The following is a 21977-nucleotide window of genomic DNA, read 5'->3' on the forward strand; positions in this document are numbered from 1 at the left end:
GCCCGCTCTCCCCATTGATGTCTATGGGGAAATTGTGCATGAGCACGTAAAACCAGATCAAAGCAGCGCTGGTATTTATGTGCGGTATGGTGCTCAACGCAACCATATTGCCCGCTAACGCAGGTTTTTGGAAAACCTGTAATAGCAGTGCTATTTAAGGTGAGCGGTGGCAATAACTTGCAAGTTATTACCAAGCCGCTCATAACGCAAAAATAGTAATCTGGCCGTATGTTTGGTTTGCATATTGTAATGTACGGAAAGCATTATTCATGGTCAGAATAATATAATTTGTTTGTATGGTCATCCTCAATAAAATATTATTTGAAAGAAGATATGAAATAAAATACAAACCCTAATGACAAAAAAAATATATATATAAATGAGAAAGTTCAAAGCTTAAAGGGACACTGAACCCAATTTTTTTCTTTTGTGATTCAGATAGAGCATGCAATTTTAAGCAACTTTCTCATTTACTCCTATTATCAAATTGTCTTCATTCTCTTGGTATCTTTATTTCAAAAGCAAGAATGTACTTTTAGATGGCGGCCCATTTTTGGTAAACAACCTGTTTTGTTCTTGCTGATTGGTGGATAAATTCACCCACCAATATACAAGTGCTGTCCAAGGTCTGAAGCAAAAATTGGTTGGCTCCTTAGCTTAGATGCCTTCTTTTTCAAGTAAAGATAGCAAGAGAACGAAGAAAAATAATAATAGGAGTAAATTACAAAGTTGCTTAAAATTGCATGCTCTATCTGAATCATGAAAGAAAAAAATTGGGTTCAGTGTCCCTATAAAGGGACAGTCAACACTAGAATTTTTTATTGTTTATAAAGATAAATAAGCCCTTTTTTTACCCATTCCCCAGTTTTGCATAACCAACACAGTTATAATAGTAAACTTTTAACTTCTGTGATTAACTTGTATCTAAGCCTCTGCACCCTTATTTCAGTTCTTTTGACAGACTTGAATTTTAGCCAATCAGTGCTAACTCCTAGGTAACTCCACATGCATGAGCTTAATGTTATCTATATGACACACATGAACTAACACCCTCTAGTGGTGAAAAACCTTTCAAAATGCATTTAGATAAGAGACGGCCTTCAAGGTATAAAAAATTAGCATAGGAGCCTCCTAGGATTAGCTTTCAACTAAGAATACCAAGAGAACAAAGCAAAATTGGTGATAAAAGTAAATTGGAAAATTGTTTAAAATGACATGCCCTATCTGAATCATAAAACATTATTTTGGACTTGACTGTCCCTTTAATTGCAATAATACTGAAAGGACCCAATCTAAAGTACAATGCACATAGTGTAACTAAACTCTCATATCATGCAGTGCTGTATTGCACTGGGCTTGTCTCTCCACCATATATAGAAATGAGAGAGATCTCACAAGTGCTGGAGAGTTCTGCCCTTTTTCTATTGACTATTCAGTGAGTACAGACACTGAAGTGTGAACTGCAATTTCTCTCTAAGCTGGAGAACCTTTGAATATCAGAGCCTTAGCACTGAGAAAGGGACTGGTTCTGCAGATATAAATATGGTCAGCACATGTGTCAGCAATCTCTGCGTGCAGACTACAGGATCCCTCCAGGAACCCCAGTAATAACAGTAAATACAAAAAGTAGCCGCACAGGTTGCAATAAAACTGCTTTATTCAGATACTGGTTCTGTCACACACTTTTACTGACAAAGCCAGGATAATGTTACTGAGAGCATGAAGAGACACAGACAGAAGGTAGGAAATACACACACAGGGCCAGATGCATCAGTAAAGGGCATCACTATGTATAATGTTACATCCCCAGCAGTGCTCACCTCTCCTCTCAGCTGGTGAATGCTGCTGTTGGGTGATAATGTTACTGAGAACATGAAGAGACACAGACAGAAGGTAGGAAATACACACAGGGCCAGATGGGCAGTAAAGGGAGACACTGTCACCTGCCTCTGATACATTCCCCAGCAGTGCTCACCTCTCCTCTCAGCTGGTGAATGCTGCTGTTGGGTGATAATGTTACTGAGAACATGCAGAGACACAGACAGAAGGTAGGAAATACACACAGGGCCAGATGGGCAGTAAAGGGAGACACTGTCACCTGCCTCTGATACATTCCCCAGCAGTGCTCACCTCTCCTCTCAGCTGGTGAATGCTGCTGTTGGGTGATAATGTTACTGAGAACATGCAGAGACACAGACAGAAGGTAGGAAATACACACAGGGCCAGATGGGCAGTAAAGGGAGACACTGTCACCTGCCTCTGATACATTCCCCAGCAGTGCTCACCTCTCCTCTCAGCTGGTGAATTGCTGCTGTTGGGGGATAATGTTACTGAGAACATGCAGAGACACAGACAGAAGGTAGGAAATACACACAGGACCAGATGCGTCAGTAAAGGGAGACACTGTCACATGACTCTGGTATAATGTTACATTCTCCAGCAGTACTCACCTCTCCTCTCAGATTGTGAATGCTGCTGTTGGGTGATAATGTTACTGAGAACATGCAGAGACACAGACAGAAGGTAGGAAATACACACAGGGCCAGATGCGTCAGTAAAGGGAGACACTGTCACATGACTCTGGTATAATGTCACATTCCCCAGCAGTACTCACCTCTCCTCTCAGCTGGTGAATTGCTGCTGTTGGGGGATAATGTTACTGAGAACATGCAGAGACACAGACAGAAGGTAGGAAATACACACAGGACCAGATGCGTCAGTAAAGGGAGACACTGTCACATGACTCTGGTATAATGTTACATTCTCCAGCAGTACTCACCTCTCCTCTCAGATTGTGAATGCTGCTGTTGGGTGATAATGTTACTGAGAACATGCAGAGACACAGACAGAAGGTAGGAAATACACACAGGGCCAGATGCGTCAGTAAAGGGAGACACTGTCACATGACTCTGGTATAATGTCACATTCCCCAGCAGTACTGACCTCTCCTCTCAGCTGGTGAATTGCTGCTGTTGGGTGATAATGTTACTGAGAACATGCAGAGACACAGACAGAAGGTAGGAAATACACACAGGACCAGATGCGTCAGTAAAGGGAGACACTGTCACCTGACTCTGATATAATGTTACATTCCCCAGCAGTGCTCACCTCTCCTCTCAGCTGGTGAATGCTGCTGTTGGGGGATAATGTTACTGAGAACATACAGAGACACAGACAGAAGGTAGGAAACACACACAGGGCCAGATGCGTCAGTAAATAGAGACACTGTCACCTGACTCTGATATAATAATGTTACATTCCCCAGAAGTGCTCACCTCTCCTTTCAGCTGATTAATGCTGCTGTGTGAGGGCCTCTTCTTCACAACGACATATTCCTATTAAATATAGAAGAGAAAATCATCAGACTCTATTTCCCCAGACTAACATTTCTCCAGTTTTCATTTGCTTCTAAATCTCATTAAATTAACGGCGTTTTCTTCACAGTCTTGATCATCACAAAGTAACGTAACTGACTGAATTACTTTGTGGGACATCAGTGGTTTGAAGACTGAGGATATGAGCTTCAATAAAAAATTAAAACATTGCAGTATAATTAATTAATTAATGTAAAATATAACCTGTGTGTGTGTGTGTTTGGGAGGGGGGGTCTGTTTTGGGGACCATAAAATTGAGTCTTTGGTGATAGGAGGTTCCTCAGATGCTTGGGTCCTGCAATGTATCCCTTGGGAACTGGTGTTTTATATTTGTTTGTGTTTTTGGAATTATGCAGGGGTTCTGGAGGAAGTATTTGCTACAGGGGCTATGTAGTAGGACCTGGGAGGGTCATGCAGCGGGAGGGGGCTTGGGTGATAGGGTTGTTTAATTTTTAGTGAAGGGGCCATGAGCCCTTGGGTGCTGGTGGAGGTTTTGCAGTGAATGGTTGTGCAGGAGACCCTGAGTGTTGGGGGATGTTTTACAGTGGATGGTTGTGCAGAAGTTCCTGGGTGTTGGGGGAGGTACAGTTGATCCTGTGTGCTTAACAGTGATGACATGTTTAGTAGTGGAAGGTTTTCCAGGCAACCTTGGGTTTTAGAGTGTATAGTTGTGCAGGGGATGCTGGGGAGGATTTACAGTGGAATGGTGTACAGGGGATCCTGGATAAGCTGAAGTTAAGGTTAGTGAGATGGCCTGGGTGAACTGAAGTCAGGTTAGGGCGATGGCCTGGGTGAGCTGAAGTCGGGGGTTAGGGCGACGGCCTGGGTGAGCTGAAGTCCGGGTTAGTACGATGACATGGGTGATATGGTCTGGGTGAGATGAAGTTAGAGTTAGTGAGATGGTCTTGGTGAGTTGAAGTTAGGGTTAGTGAGATGTTCTGGGTAAGATGAAGTTAGAGTTAATAAGATGGTCTGGGTGAGATGAGGTTAGAGTTAGTGTGATGGTCTGGGTGAGCTTAAGTTAGGGTTAGCTAGATGGTCTGGATGAGATGAAGATAGGGTTAGTGAGATGATCTGGGTAAGCTGAAGTTTAGGTTAGTGAGATAGTCTGGGTGAGATGAAGTTAGGGTTAGTATAATAGGTCTGATGTATCAGAAGCAGCACAGTAAATAGGACCAGTGTCACATGACTTAACCCAGCAGCTCTCACCTCTCCGGTCAACAGGCAGATAATGCCCAGGGCCTGACTCAGGAACTGCTCTGCTATCTGCTTCCTATATTTGTTCATCTTGTTCTTCGTTAGTGACTGAGTTAGATGCTATAAATGTGACACCTACAAAAGAAAGGAAAACGGCAACATGAGAGATGGGAAATAATCTGAGCTCTTCCTGTATTTATATTAAAGGGACACTAAACCCATTTTTTTATTTCATGATAAAGTATGCCATTGTAAACAATTTTCTAATTTACTCCTATTATCAATTTTTCTTTGTTCTCATGCTATCTTTATTTAAAAAGCAGGAATGTGATGCATAGGAGCTGGCCCATTTTTGGTTGAGAGCCTGGGTTATGCTTGCTTATTGGTGGGTAAATGTAAGCTTCCAATAAGCAAGCACTATCCATGGTGCTGAACCTAAAATGGACTGGCTGCTAAGATTTATACTCCTGCTTTAAAAATAAAGATAGCAAGAGAACGAAGAAAAATTGATAATTAGAAAGTTACTTAAAATTGCATTCTATATCTGAATCATGAAAGAAAAAACTTGGGTTCAGTGTACCTTTAAGGATAAAGAGCTGATTATGTGTTATAAAACATGTTTATTTTACTTATGCACAATCTAATACTACACATGTGACCAGCTGCATGTAGAGTAATAAATATAAACAGTGATAACATGTAACAATATTTATAATGCATGTGTCAAATGTTATCAGAGATACATTTATGTAATAGCATCAGAAGTCACGAAAAGCAAGAGGTTGGCTGTATACAGGAATATGCAGAATAAACTGATATGTTATAAAGCAGATGTAAAATACTGAATAGCTCCCTGGATCACAGGATTTGTTAAAGGGACAGTCGACACCATTTTTTTATTGTTTAAAAAGATAGATAAACCCTTTACAGGTTGTCCCTTTAAAACAATTATCCTGTAATTTATAGGAATATTCCAAACTGAGCTCTGTCTTGATGTTTCTTAGTTCCTCATCTATTTCTAACCCACCAGACTGTGCCCCTGAATCAGTCTGTCCTGCTCATGCACCACCCAGACTGTGCCCCTGAATCAGTCTGTCCTGCTCATGCACCACCCAGACTGTGCCCCTGAATCAGTCTGTCCTGCGCATGCAACAATAGAACTATGGCCCTGAATCAGTCTGTCCTGCGCATGCAACAATATAACTATGGCCCTGTATCAGTCTGTCCTGCGCATGCAACAACAGAACTATGGCCCTGAATCAGTCTGTCCTGCGTATGCAACAACAGAACTATGGCCCTGAATCAGTCTGTCCTGCGTATGCAACAACAGAACTATGGCCCTGAATCAGTCTGTCCTGCGCATGCAACAATATAACTATGGCCCTGAATCAGTCTGTCCTGCGCATGCAACAACAGAACTATGGCCCTGAATCAGTCTGTCCTGCGCATGCAACAATAGAACTATGGCCCTGAATCAGTCTGTCCTGCGCATGCAACAATATAACTATGGCCCTGTATCAGTCTGTCCTGCGCATGCAACAACAGAACTATGGCCCTGAATCAGTCTGTCCTGCGTATGCAACAACAGAACTATGGCCCTGAATCAGTCTGTCCTGCGTATGCAACAACAGAACGTGTTAGAGCAGAGTGTTAGAAGAAAAAAACACCTGCGATCGCGGAATGGAGATCGCCGTAACCCAAACCCATTGATGTCTATGGAAAAAAAAAAGTTATGTTTAAACCTAACACCCTAGCATAAACCCCAAGTCTAAACACCCCTAATCTGCCGCCCGACATCGCTGACACATAAAGTTATTAACCCCTAATCCGCCGCTCCCCAACATCACCGACACTAATAATAGCTTTTAACCTCTAATCCACCGCTCCCCGACATTGACGCCACTATAATAAAGTTATTAACCCCTATTCCGCCGCTCCCAGACATTGCCGCCACTAAATAAAGTTATTAACCCCTAAACCTCCGGTCCCCCACATTGCAAAACACTAAATTAAACTATTAACTCCTAAACATAACACCCCCTAACTTTAAATTAAAATTGCAATCAGCCAATAGGATTTCAGTAGGTCTTATCCTATTGGCTGTTTTGAACAGCCAATAGGATTTCAGAACCTCTCATCCTATTGGCTGATTTGAATTTGAAGAATCAAATCAGCCAATTGGAATGCAAGCTACGCCATTTTGAAACGACTACCTTGTATTCAACTTCAGGATGTCTTCAGCTTCCAGGATGTCTCCGCTCCGTCGGGATGAAGATAGAAGACGCCTCAGTATAGATGAAGACCTCGCCGCCTGGATAAAGACCTCGACAACTGGATGGAGATGGATGTTCGGACTTCAGAAACTGTGAGTAAATCTTCTGGGGTAAATGTTAGGTTTTTTTGTTTTGTTTTTTTGGGTGTTTTTTTTTTTTAGGGATTTGGGCTTTGAAAAAGAGCTAAATGCCCCTTTAAGGGCAAAGCAAAAGAGCTAAATGCCCTTTTAAGGGCAATGCCCATACAAATGCCCCTTTAGGGGTAATGGGTAGCTTAGGTTTTTTTAGAGTTAAGTTTTTTTTATTTTGGGGGTTTGGTTGGGTGGTGGGATTTACTGTTGGGGGCATTTCGTATTATTTATTTTTTTACAGGTAAAATAGCTGATTTCTTTAGGGCAATGCCCTACAAAAGGCCCTTTTAATGGCTATTGGTAGTTTATTGTAGGCTAGGGGGTGTTATTTTTTTTGGGGGGGGGGGGGGCTTTTTTATTTTTATAGGGCTATTAGATTAGGAGTAATTGTTTTTATTTTGGATAATTTTGTTTATTTTTTTGTAATCTTAGTGTTTTTTTATTTTTTTGTGATTTTAGTGTTAATTATTTGTGGTAAACTTAGATTTTTCGTAGGATTTGCTTTTTGTAGTTGTAATTTAGATTTTTAATTTTCTTTCTTAGTGTTAGGTTTTTTTAAATGTGTAATTTAGATATTTTAATTGGTAGTTATTTTTATTTTATTAGATTAGTTATGTTAGGTTAATTTATAGTTTAATGTTAGGTTTACATTTATTTCACAGGTATTTTTTATTTATTTAGAGTTATATTGTAATTTTAATTTAAAGTTAGGGGGTTTTAGGTTTAGGGGTTGATAGTTTAATTTAGTGTTTTGCGATGTGGGGGCAAAGCTCGTCCTCACCATCTAACCCTCCTCATCCATTAAACCCCTTCCCACATACAGCCCCCTCCTCACCCTCTCCCTCACACACAGCTCGTCCTCGCCATCTAACCCTCCTCTCCTTCACAAAGCCCCCTTTTCACCCTCTAAACAACCCCTCCCTCACACACAGCCCCCCCCCTTACACACAACTGCATTCTCAGCCCCCTGACACACAGCCACCTCTTAGACCTCACCATTTAAGACCCCCTCCCCTAACACACAGCCCCCTCCTAGGCCTCACCCTCTACCTCACACACATCTGCATCCTCAACCTCTAAGACCCTCTCCCCTCACACACAGCCCCCTCCTAGGCCTCACCCTCTACCTCACACACAGCCCCCTCCTCCCCCTCACACACACATCTGCATCCTCACCCTCTAAGACCCCCTCCCCTCACACACTGCCTCCTCCTAGTCCTCACCCTCTAAACCCCTTCTACCTCTCACACAGCACCCTCCTTACCCTCAGTGGTTCTCAGCCTAAGTGACCTCAAGGCCTGGTAATTAGCCAGACCTGTCCAGGGTCCGGTAAGCATCGGGAGTGGGTTGGAGTAGGTTTGGAAGAAATATATATAAAGTATATATATATATATATATCGATCAATCTATTGGTAATCTCTTATTTTAGCGTATTTTATTAGGAGCATCTGCCCAATTTAGTATTTTAGCGTATTTTATTGTCAGTGCTCTAACTGGTAACACAATGTTTATACAATGTTGCAAGTAATCAGACAGCATGAAAACCTGTGAAGCTAACCATTTCATGCCTTCAGTTTCAGTTTTAACAAATAGTATTATGCCCTGCAAAATTAACCCTTTATTACTAGTATTAGCCCTGTAAAAGTAACCCTTTTTTAAATTTAAATTTTATTAAAGATAAGACATATTAGACAATCATAACCATCTCAAAAATAATCCATTACATCTTATTGCATTTATCCTTTGAACATCATAAGAAAGCAAGAAGAAAAAAAGAAAAACAATTTATCGTTATGTGTTCTAGTATGACACACTCTACTGCCTCCAACACTTCTCCTCTAACTCTTATTACAAGTGAGGGATACTATTTCCACATTTAGATACTACATTAAACCGTTCTCTGACCCTTCCTTTCTCCAAATTGTCCCACCGATCTTAATAGTCCTGAGGTATATAGACCCTCAGTACTATTTTCCTATCGATTGAGGCTACCAACTATCCTCAGTCTATCCCTATTGCTGTTAGTCTCTTGGTTACAAAGAACTAAACACAACTTCTCCTAGATTTAGACTGCAAATTAAAACCCGTTTTACTGCGGGTGAATATTAACACCCGGGGGGGGGGGGGCAGGGGTATGGAAAGCTGGGGGGGGGGGGGGAAGATGAGAAGGAGAAAGAGAGAAAAAAAAATAAAAAAAATTTCCCCCAATGTGACGGCAGAATTTCTGCAACTACTAAATTCAGGAAAGGAACTGTGCCTTGCAATGGGTCGAGGAACTGCTGTTGTAAAACTATTGGCCAAGACTCAATATATTTTTTCCATTTACAAAAATACCTTCTGTAATGTTTGTCTGTGTTTTTCAAGTCCTGCCTTTCTACTGTCATTTGAACTTTCATATTATTGATAAACTCATTCATACTTGGAGCCGCTATCTGTTTCCATTTCTTAAATATGAGACTACGGGCTGCTAAAATAGCCAAATTTATAAGATTTGTATCCCCTGAGTTTTCAGCCTGGTAAAAGAAAAATATCTGTATTGCTTCTAATTTTATCTTGTCATGTAAGTATTTATTGAGCCAGAACTGAACTCTCAACCAGAATTGGTGCACTTTTGGGCAACCCCATAAACAATGTAGCAGATTTGCTTTCATAGAATTACATTTGTAGCAGCTTACTGGGGCGGCTCTAGTCCATCCGCTGATTCTCTCTGGAGTCAAGTAGAAATTATTTAACAATTTCGCGTGCAACTCCCTCCAACTAATTCTCTCAGAGGCTGCTTCCACCCTTTTGATACTATCCAGAATATTTTCAGCTTGTATAGAGGGAAAATACCTAGAAAATGTTTCTGTACTCAGTAGGGCTGCAACAACTAATCGGTAAGTTTGATCATAAAAATAGTTGTCAACAAATCTCATTATCAATTAGGTGGTCAGCGATTAGCTGTTCAGTTGCACAGCACCAGCTGCTTTAATCTGATGATCTACTGCAACTAAGATTGTGCAAAAAAAAATTTAATTTATTTATTTTTTTGATCTTTTTTCTATCTGATTAATCGGATAATAATCATCCGATTAATCGGATAATAATCATCCGATTAATCGGATAGAAAAAAAATTAATAAATAAAAATGTTTGCACAATACCATGTGCTGGAGTTCATCAGATTGAAGCAGCTGGTGCTGTGCAATTAACCAACTAATCGCTGAACACCTGATTGATAATGAGATTCTTTGACAACTATTTTTATGATAAATCTTACCGATTAGTTGTTGCAGCCCTAGTACTCAGATTTATTTGTCTCAATCCTAGCCCCCGCATTATATTCTGATACCACATCGCTATTGAACGCACTCCTGCCTTATATAATTTTAGACCCGCTTCGATAGCATCCTGACTCCAATCCACGCCATATTCCATAGTATGTGATTCTACATAATGTCTTGCTTGCAGGTATGTATAGAAGTATTTGGCGGGGAGATTATATTCTAGCGCTAAGCTCTCAAAGGTCCGCGATAGTCTCTCCTGCCCCATTCTTATCTGGGAAAAGTATCTCAACCCTGGAGCAAAATCTACACACCCAACAATCGGAAGCATTGTTGACACCTGATACTTTTGTCCCAATATGTCGCAGTATTTTTGCCATGCCCACACAATACTAGAGAATGTTACCAAATTTGCCACATTACTTGGTAAGCTCTTATATGGGCAGTGTAATATTGCTTGTAACTTAAAAGGTTTCACCATTTCAGTTTCCAGCTTGTAATAGGTGACTTATTCTGACTCAGCTAGCCAGTCTATTCCAAGCTTAATCAAAGAGACATAATTGTAATACCTAATGTTGGGGAGGGCAAATCCACCATATTGTTTTGGGTAGCTTAGCTTTTCCGCAGAAATGCGGGGCTTCTGCTTACCCCAGATGAATAGTGCACATGCTCTATTGTACCTATCTATATCTTCCTTTTTGATTACTAAAGGTAAATTCTGGAGACGAAATAATACCTTCGGAAAGAGAATTGTTTTTATCAGTATAATTCGCGCTGATAATGATAAATAATACATATTCCACTTTCCTAATTCCAATTGGATATTGTCAAACAGATCTTTATAATTCAGCTGATACCATTCACATGGATTTTTCGCAATTTTAATCCCCAAGCAATTAATATGTTGGACTTCTTTGAAAATTGTGTTCTGACTCGCTTCGGTTTTCTTTAGCCATAGAATTTCAGATTTTGTGGGATTTATTTTGTAACCTGTAAATGAACTAAATTTCTGGATCATCAGCAGAAGTTGAGGGACGCAATTAGCTGTATCTTGTAAAAATAACAGAATATCGTCTGCGTATAATGAAATCGTCATTTTTTCTGCACCTATCTTTACCGGTGGTAATTTATCTCTGATATATATTGCGAGGGGTTGTAACGCAATGTCAAACAATAAAGGGGAAAGAGGACACCCTTGACGCGTTCCCCTGCCCAGTATTATCGGCTTCAGTAATTCCCCATTAATTAACAGCTGTGACTTAGGTTTCTTGTAGATCATTTTGACCAGGTCGAGCAGGGCACCCGAGAGACCAAATTTCTCCAGAGTTACGAAAAGATGATCCCATCCTATAGAATCAAATGCCTTTTCGGCGTCTATTGTTACTATTGCAATGTCTTGATCCATCCTATTCTTTTTCTGTCGTGAGGCGGGCCGTCCGACCTGATAAAAATGATCCACCATTGTCAACACCCTTCTCATGTTACGTACCGAATTCCTGCCAGGTATGAACCCGACCTGATCTGCATTTATTAAATCTGGTATTACTTTCTTTAATCTGTCTGCTATTATAGACATTAATATCTTGTAATCTTGGTTTAGTAATGAGATAGGGCGATATGAGGACAAATTTGAGGCATCTTTCCCTTTTTTTAATATTAATGATATTATTGCGTCAGAAAAATATGGGGATTTCATGTCTTTCTTAATATAATACCCGTTGTATAGTTTGGTAAGAGTCCCTACTATCATTTCTGAGATCATTTTATAAAATTCAGCAGAGAGACCATCTGGTCCTGGTGCTTTTCCTGTTTTGGCTTTTTGAATGGCTCCCAACACCTCCCTTTCCGAAATTGGTGCGTTAACCTGCTGTAATGCTTCTGGGGTGATTTTAGGAGTTTTTATCTGGTCCCAAAATTGTTCCTTGCACTCCCTATTTATGCCCTCCTTGGAATATAACTTCTGATAGTATTGGGAAAATGCCTCTCTAATTGCAGTGGGGGTAGTGTGTATATTCTCACCTTCTTTGATCAAAGAAATTATATTTTGTTTCTTACAATATTTTGTTATCTTGGCTAGATGTTTTGCCGAAACTCCCTGAAGGCCTTGAAATTTTGCTCTGCACTTTGCCTCTTCGTTTGCCCATTTTTCTTTCATAAATTGTTCTCTTTCTGCTTTAGCTTGCATATATTTTTCCCACCGACCGACATTGGGACTGTACAAATACCTCACGTGTGCGTTTCTAACCTGGTTGGCCAGCTGAATTTCTCTCGCCTTGTTCTTCCGATTTAATTTAACCATTTACGCCTTTATCTCCCCGTGCATGACCGCCTTCCCTGCCTCCCACAAAGTCTCTGGTTTATCCGTGTACTCCCTATTGAATGAAATATATACTTTCCATTTATTCGATGCCCAATTAATGAATTTTGGATTGTTAGACATATATCCAGGGAATCTGAATGTATTTGTCTTAAAACTTGACCTGTCAGGAGGTACAATCTTGAAACTAATTATTGCGTGGTCAGATAATATTATCTCTCCTATGTGTGTCCTAATTTCGTATTTTAAAAGCTGTTCTTCTATTAGAAACATGTCTATCCTAGAAAAACACCGATGAGCCTTAGACTCACACGTGTAGGTACGATCATCTGGGTGCTGCAGACGCCAAATGTCGTTAACTTTGATTGTTTTTAAGAAATTCTGAAAAATTCTTGCTTCCCGATGGTATGCTTGTCTGTGCCCTGCCTTAAATCTGTCGCTGTTTGGATGTGGTGTTGTATTCATGTCTCCCGCCATAATCAGGTTCTGACCTAAGTACGGAGTCAGCTCTTTTTGTATCAGGTACCAAAATTTAACTTCAAATGTGTTGGGTGCGTATATGTTACACAGGGTCCATATTCTATCCTCAATTTTTATTTGCATAATAATAAATCTCCCCTTCTGATCCAGTTTTACCTTAATTATCTCGTAATCCAAACTCCTATTTAATAATATAGCAACCCCGCGTTTACGTGACTCACAAGGAGTTGCAATAACTTCAGCAAGCCAATTGGTTCGTAGTTTATCTATTTCGGACGCTTTCAAATGCAATTCTTGCAATAATATGATATCTGGTTTCTGCTTTTTTAATAATTTGAAAATGTTTTTTCGTTTAATGGGGGAGGTTATCCCTCCCACATTCCATGATACCAAATTAAGTGACACACTCATCTTTTACAAATAGTAATCTATCTTTTACAGCCATTATTCTACCACAACAGGAGGGCTGGCGAGCATACAAAAAAAAAAAAAGAGGAAAGAAAAAGACCCCCCCCGCGCCCCCCACGCCCCCCCCCATCCCCTCCCTGTGTCTGTTTCTCTGTTCCTTCTCATCATTACTCTACAATTGCGGAGATCTTCTGGCACCCCTACCAGTACATCATAGTTCTATGTTGTTCTCTACGCAAAAAGCTTTTGCTTCTTCCACCGTATTAAGTGCCATGACACCGTCCATGCCCAGGACCGTAATTTTTGCTGGATATTTCATTGTGGCTCTCAGCCCGGCTTTAATCAGCCCTGTGCAGTACGGTGCCATGGCCCGTCTTTTGACCGATGTCTCCACTGAGAAGTCTTGAAAAATTAAAATTGGTTTGTCGCCTATCATGATTGTTCTTGTTTTCCTATAGTGATACATTATGTTTACCTTATCCTGAAAATTCAGGTATTTTATAATAACCACTCTTGGCCTGGTATTATTCTCTCTGGGTTGTCTTAGAGGGCCAATCCTATGCGCTCTTTCAACCAGCAGCGCCCCGTTTACAGATTGCATCCCTAATAGCTTAGGCAGTGTGACAGCGCCAAAGGTCAATAGATCTTCCTGCCCATTTGTTTCAGGTAGACCTACTACACGAATGTTGCTCCTTCGTGACCTGTCTTCCAGGTCCTCTATCTTTGTCTGTAATGCGCTAATTTTTTCTGTATGTCTAGCCAATGTTGACTCCTGTAAGTTTGTTTTATCTTCTACCTCTGACACTCTGCTTTCTACCTCAGTTAGCCTGATCGAGAATTGCCTGAATTCATACGATAAATCTGCAATCTCTTTTTTGACAATTTCGAATTGTGGTAGAATTAAGTCAGCCAATTGATTAATTGTAAGCTGTGTTTCTACATTTCTCTCTGGACTCTGTGTATTAGATTCTGCGCTAATTTCACTTTGTGCTTTCTGTCTTTTATCTCTTCTTATTGGCATTGCTGGTGATTTGTTTTTCACACTTGTAACGTATTTTTCCATTTGTACGTTTCCTTTTCTCCTGCAACCTAGTGTTACCACGACCCTTTGTGTACACTGTATTTCCTCTGATACTTCTTCTCTACTACGTTTCTCTTGGTGTTCTCTAATAGACCTATACCAGCTGCCACTCACTGTTGGAGTTACTCTATTAGGCTCTATTCCTATGAAAAGAAAAGAGCTAGCCCCCTACTGTACCAGGTTAATTAATGCCGGCCTGAAGGCTAGATTAACATATCCTGCAAGGATAATAGTGGAGGAAGCGGAGGGCAATGTTACTCTGGTTAACACAGAAGAAGTGAGAGACTTTTGTAAAACTAGGCAAATAAGGTAAAACAAAGGGTTAAAGAAGAGACCTTAATTGATTATAATCTTAGTTTTAGGGGTCTTATGTTGTTTTATAAATAATGTGGAGGTGCTTGTTTTCTCTTTTTTTTTTTTTTTTTTTTTTTGCGCTTTGTGTTCTCTCCCTCGCTGCAGCTCTCAGGAAGTAATGATAGAGGGAAAATGGCAAGGATATAAAAAATTAAAGGGCTACTAATAAGATGAGGAAGATCAAATTTATTTCATGGAATGTAGGAGGGATAACAACCCCCAAAAAAAGAAAGCTGATAATTAGGCACTTAGCTAAATTTAAACCTGATATTGTCCTATTGCAGGAAACACACTTGAAAAACACTGAAGCTCAGAAACTCAAATGCAACTGGGTAGGACAAGTAATAGCATCAGACTGTTCTAGGAGGAAACGGGGGGTCGCTTTCCTATTTAACAAAGATTTGGAATATAATATCCGAGAAAGTCAAATAGATTTTAATGATAGATGGATAATTTTAACAGTGGACATTAAAAAAATAAAATATGTAGTGTGCAATGTATATGGGCCTAATGTCAAAGACCAACTATTTTGGAGTGACATGACGGCTAGATTAATGTTGAAAGAAGATCCAAATATAATTCTTGCTGGAGATTTCAACTTAACCCCTACACCATCATTAGATAGGTTGTCTCACAGACAGAATAGAAGGCCTATGCAAAATTCTCAAATATTTTTCCAAATATGTGAAGAACTAAGTTTACACGATATATGGCGGGTGCAGCACCCCGGGGGAAAAAGTTTTACTTGTGAATCTCAAGTACATAGATCTCTCTCGCGCATTGATTTTTTCCTAGTCTCAAATGCTTTATTGCAGGAGGAGATATGTACAGATATCGGTGAAATTATAATATCAGATCATGCTACAATATTACTGGAGGTAGGGGTACGTGATCAATATATACGGGGGGGAAATAATTTTTTTTTTCCAAAGCATATGATTAATGATGGACCCTTCCAAATATGGATAAAAAATAAATGGCGCGAATACTGTGTTAACAACCAAGAGTATGCTAACAATTACGAAATATTTTGGGAAGCAGCCAAAGCATATCTAAAGGGAGAGATTAAATTATATATGATTACTTTAAAAAAAAAAGAGCATAGCTCGCGAGATTCAGTTAACAAAAACTGTTGCTAGGGCGCTTCACAACTATACAAACAACACTCTAAGGAAATATTGGCTAGAGTATAGAAAGGCCAAACAAGAAAGAGACTCGTTTCTCTTAGCTAAAATGATAAAGCAAGAAGCCAGAGTAAACTCTGCTTATGGTGGTAGATATGGTAAATCAGTGAAGTATCTGTCAAAGTTAGAGAAAGTCAGGAACCGGAAGAATATAATTGAGAATGTGATAGTAGAGGGGCAAAATTACACACAAACTGAAGATATTAGTAAAGCTTTTTATGGATATTATAAGAATATATATGCCTCGAAAGCTATAGATAAAGAAGCCAGCAAGACATTTTGGACCTCTATTACTTGTCCACAGATTACTGCAGATCAAGTGAAGGGATTGAATTTGCCTATTTCCCCAGACGAGGTCATAAAAGCGATAGAGGCAACGAAATTGGGCAAGGCACCTGGACCAGATCAAATACCGGCCGAGTTTTACAGGCTCCTAAATTCAGATATTGTTCTTATTCTAACTTGTTTATTCAATGAATATTTTATGGAGGGAAAATTAATGTCAAGGTTTTTCTCCGCGTCAGTCATAACACTTATACCAAAAAAAGATAAAAATTTAACAGATTTAGGGTCATATAGACCTATCTCCTTGTTGAATATTGATTACAAATTGTTAACATCTATAATAGCGAATCGTCTTAAGGAAGTACTCCAAGAAATTATCCACCAAGACCAAGCGGGTTTCATGTGTAATAGATCACTTACTAAAAACATCAGAAAAGCATATACGCTAATAGAATATTTTTGGAACAAAATTAATAAGGAGAAAATAACATACCAAGATGATATTGCTATGGTTATGATTGACGCGGAGAAGGCATTTGACTCCATAATATGGGATCATTTATATGTGGCCCTGACAAAATTTGGTTTTACAGGAAAGCTGATAGAATTTATCAAAACTATATACAATTATCCAATCTCCTCAATAGCGATTAATAATACCCAAACTCCTTTTTTTAAAATGGAGAAAGGTACACGTCAGGGTTGCCCACTGTCCCCCCTTTTATTTAATTTGGCCATTGAACCCCTGGCAATCTATCTACGCCAAGAATTCGAGGGGATAAATATAGGCGAACAGAAATTAGTTTTGTCACTCTATGCAGATGACCTATTATTATATTTTAAACATACATATAAAAATATTCCCATAGCGTTTGGGGCTTTAGAACTATTTAGCAAAATCTCAGGCTATAAGGTAAACACAATTAAATCCGAGATATTATGGATATATAAAAAGAAGGATAGCAGGATTCAATATGATCTAAAAGAGGTCGAGACTCTCAGATACCTTGGGATTATACTACATAGAGATCCAAACAGTTGGTACAAACTTAATTTTACTCCTTTTTTTACTAATATTAAAGCTAAATTACAACGTTGGGCATTACTTCCAATTTCTCTTTCAGCTAAAATCACAATGATAAAAAATATCTTGTTCCCACAGATATTATTTGTAATGAATAATCTCCCTCTATTTATTAAAGCAAAGATATTAAAATATTTAACCAGGCCTGTGCTAAGTTCCTTTGGAATAAGTCAAGACAGATGATTTCGATTAAAAAACTATTTCAACAGAAGGAACAGGGTGGCTTAGCTCTCCCAGACATTAAGTCATATAACTTAGCTATCTTGGCACGCTATGGGATAGACTGGCTGCATGCTGGCAAGGCATTGACAAATTTTAGTCTAGAAGAGACTATTATATACCCGTTTTCTTGCAAAACAATTCTACATTGTGTTAGTGTCCAATTACCAAAAAGTATAAAACTGTACACCAGTATTTATAATGTAGTTAAAGCCTGGCAACTTCTATGCTCTCGGCTTAAGATTAATTTCCACATATCATCTTTTCTATTGATCAGAGGAAATCCTGAGTTTCCACCTGGGTGTTCTTATAAGCCATTTAGAGAATGGGACAATAAAGGGCTCTCTAAGATAACACAGCTCTTAGATGAGCAAGCCAATATAAGAACCTTTGAAAGCATTGTCAATGAATTTAATCTTTCCAACAAACATTTCTTTGCCTATTTACAGCTACGTAATTTTTTGAATAAGAAATTACAGCTTGGAAACTGGTCGGAATGTTTTGCTGAAATTGGAGGGTATATAAAGTTATATAAACAAGGAAAACACTCTATTTCGCTCTTATACAATATCTTGCTGGCTAAGCAGGGTCAATTATACTCTGAGCAACATATCTCTCATTGGTCGAGATACTTTGAAGGAGTTAATCATGATTTAATTAAAAAAAGTATTAAATGGTTGGTGAAAGCGCCCCTTCGTTCCTCCTGGCATGAATCCCACCTAAAATTACTCAATAATGCATACATCTCACCGAAAAGATTAGCACAGTGGTCGCAGGACAGCATGGGCCTCTGTTATAAATGCTCTTTGCCCTGGGCAGATCTGTTACACTGTTTTTGGTATTGCCCGAAAGTGTGGCAATTCTGGCAGAAAGTCAATTTTTGGTTAAACAAGCTGGACTCGGAGTATTCTATTTCTAACCCAAAAATGATTGTTTTCTTAAATCCAGGAGGCCACAATGCTGACCTGATTAATACAATTATACTAATTGTCCGCAATCTACTACTAAAAAGCTGGAAACACAGAAAAGCCCCCTCTTTCATTAGATTTTTGGAAGCTGTAAAACAACAGATTATTTTTGAACAATATAATATTTCTAAAATACATAGCAAACAAATTCAAAGATTCTTTAATAAATGGACCAAAATTATCCAAACATATCCGCTTAACATACAGTATATTCTTACTAAAGAGTTACATAAAACAGAATATTTTGAAGGCTTAATTTTGAGAGAAGTGTTCCCAGTGGCATGGTTCTGAGAGCTTATAGCGGGGGAGAGGTAACAAATTTAAAAAAAAATTTTTTTTTTTTTTTTCTTCTTTCTTTTTTCTCTTCTTTCTTCTTCTATACGCACCAGAAAAGTGGCAGAATAGTCATAGTTCCACTCTTGTTTATTTTTTTCTTTTTATTATTTCTTTTCGCTTGGACAAGTATGCATATAAACAAAATTAAATGTTATGTATGATGTACTGATCAACTGATCTCTTTATTATGCATGTACCTTGATTTACCCTGCGCGGTGCACAAACGTGAGCGAATGTGCTCTTTTGTTACTTTTCACCTTTTTCTTCTGTCAAAAATTAAATAAAACATTTAAAAAAAAAAAAGGCTCTATTCCTAGGTTGTTGTTCTAACTGAACACTAGTGCTGCTGTGTCTATTTCCTAGATATCTAAGATTTTTACGCCCTCAGAAGTATTAAATACATTCCAACGTTCAGCTGTGTCCAGTAACTAGTCTAAATACTGAATGTTATTAGACTCTGTTCCTAGATTTGTAGTTTTAGTTAGACCTTACTGCTGCTGTGTCTGCTCCCTATCTGTGCTTTACATTTCTGGAATTAATCTTGAAAGGCACACGTAACCCCCTTACATCTATAACAATTGTGTTTCACACTTGTTTGTAGCCTTTTTCAGTACTCAGATACCTTAGTAGGCGTAGAAATTCGTGGCACAAACTGTTATATTGTTTTTAACTAAGGTTAAACATGCCCAACCTATTAACCTGCACACTTTCTTACACAGAGTATCTAGTATTTTGCAACATCAAAAATACAAAAAATGCAGTTAATCTTGTAATGCACATGTGGTCCCTTCACATATATAACAATTATAAGAATTTTTTTTATTTTTTTTTTCTTGTTTGCGGCCTTTTTCAATCCTCAGATACCTTAATAGTCAGAAAAAAATCACAATCCACTCAGCTGTATTACTTTCAACTGGAATTAAGCAAGCCTAGTCTGTTAATCAGCACACTATCTTGTACAAAATGTCTAGTATTTTACCACATTAACAGTGTGAAATGTCTTTCAACCTTCAACTGTGGCCAGCAGCTATTCACAAAATTAAATGCTAAACAAATTTATAGCCTTGTTCCAGTGGCTCCTTTATATTGCACCAAGAAGCAGCTACCACGTCTGCATCTCTAAGTCACAGAGTTTTTCCTCAATTTAATACTGAGAGAAAGAAGCTGCTTTAAGTTACACCACCTCCTGCCACATAAATTCTGGCCTCTTACACTTTCCCTTTTGATGCTTGCCGGGGTTAACTCCGAGAGTACAGGGTAATCTATAGCTTGTTTCCCAGCAAGTCCTGTTCACATCATGTCCTCAAACTGTGAAAAAACCGGCCCAGTACTCAAGTCTCATGAACCTAAGTCTTTGGATTTTTTACTGAACTGGTCCCGCTTTGTTAATCTGTGCGCACCGGCCTTTATATGTTCTACCCTCTATGCTCTCGAAGGGGAGGAAAACGTATATGAAGTGGGTAATGCCCTCTATTGCTGAAGGGATTATATTCTACTGTTACTTTAAGAGTTCCAGTGGCTGCTGCTATGTATCTGTGTATAGTCACTTCTGATCAATAAAGCCACTCCAGCCCTGGGTGCGTTACAATTGCGTGCCTTCTCCCTGTTCATTTAACCCCTCAAGCTTTGCATACATCAAATCTAGCCTCCGCAGCTTTTCATTCAGTCATATGTGAATTAATGTTTTGTAAACTTACCCCCCCCCTTTCTTCACGGCAGGTTTCGAGTAGCCATTCTCCGTTGGTTTGCCCCACCCGGGGGGCCTCTGCTTTTAGTCCGCCTGTAGAGTCTGTGTCTCAACCCGCGGTTCAGCTTACACCGCAGCTCCCGTTCGGCAGCTCCTCTCAGCGCCACCGCCTTGCGGTTATGACGTCGCGTTTCCACGCCGACTTTCCTGCATGGGGGGGGGTATTAGTGCCGCTGACAGTTATGCTCTATGCGGTGGCCCCCTCGTCACTCTCCTGAGCCAACCGCTCCTCTTGTGCCTCGGATCCCCACCTTTCTGTAATCAGGTGCGATTCAGCTCCCTCCGTGCACAGTGTTAGCTCCGAGTTATGTCTGTCCTCCTTGCAGGGGTGGCTGCCGCATTCCTTCCCAGCGGGTATGTTATGTCCACTTGTTAGGGGTGCTATGACTTCCTCACACCACACTTTCTCTCCCCCAGGCTGGGTATGTCTTTTGCCCCAGCAATAGGGCTTTGTGGTAGGGTGTTAGGTCTAAAGTTAGCTCCACATACGAGAGAGCTCAGCGTGAGTGCTCCTTCCTCAACGCTCCTCCCACAGGAAGTCCTCAAATCGCAGCTCAGCCAAAAGTAACCCTTTATTGCCTACAGTAACTGGTATGCCCTGTAAAATTAAAAACGCTTGTTTCTCCCATAGAGGATAAAATACGCTAAAATAAGAGATTACCTATAAATATTGTTTACCATGGGTTAATTATATGATAATTCATATATATATATAGTTTACAGTGGGTTAATGAATGATAATTCATTGGTGTCAGTGGGATCTATATATATATATATATATATATATATATATATATATATATATATATATATATATACACACACACACACACACACAGTTTACACATACACATTGGTGTAAGGTTGATTATACATACACATTGGTGTCCAGTGGCCGCACTAAATATATACATTGGTGTCAGTGGGCTTACTTACCTGTGAGCCGATGCTTCACGCTCTGCACGCAGCTACACGCTCATAATGCACAAACGGACATGCGCAGTGGCACTCTGACAGGCCCATCCAAAATTTTGGAGATGTGTAAAGGCGGGCCTGTCACAGCGAGTGTCTGGAGGCTATGTCGGGTCGCGGCCCGGCTGTTGAGAAACAAACCCCTTTCCCTCACAAAAAGCTCCCTCCTCACCCTCACAGCCCCCTTTCCCTTACATACAACCCCCTCCTTACCCTCTAAACCCTATCTCCCTCATACACAGCCCCCTTCTCACAGTCCCTCTCACACAACAAGCCGATTCCGTTCGTTTTCACACACAGCCCCC

The 21977-nt window shown here is 39.7% G+C and overlaps 1 protein-coding gene across 1 annotated transcript in view; it reads right to left on the reverse strand.

Annotated features, from left to right (window-relative positions):
- The window catches only part of LOC128657891 (oocyte zinc finger protein XlCOF7.1-like), a 72796-nt gene that overhangs the window by 16182 nt on the left and 34637 nt on the right, over nt 1-21977 (reverse strand). Inside the window, exons 2-3 of the mRNA XM_053712319.1 lie at nt 4584-4706; nt 3276-3335 (exon numbers count right to left, since the gene is read on the reverse strand). Of these exons, the coding sequence (XP_053568294.1) occupies nt 3276-3335; nt 4584-4661 (138 nt within the window). The 5' untranslated portion in view covers nt 4662-4706. The remainder of the gene's footprint in view (nt 1-3275; nt 3336-4583; nt 4707-21977) is intronic.

Source organism: Bombina bombina, chromosome 4 (assembly GCF_027579735.1).
Source record: "Bombina bombina isolate aBomBom1 chromosome 4, aBomBom1.pri, whole genome shotgun sequence".
NCBI lineage: Eukaryota > Metazoa > Chordata > Amphibia > Anura > Bombinatoridae > Bombina > Bombina bombina.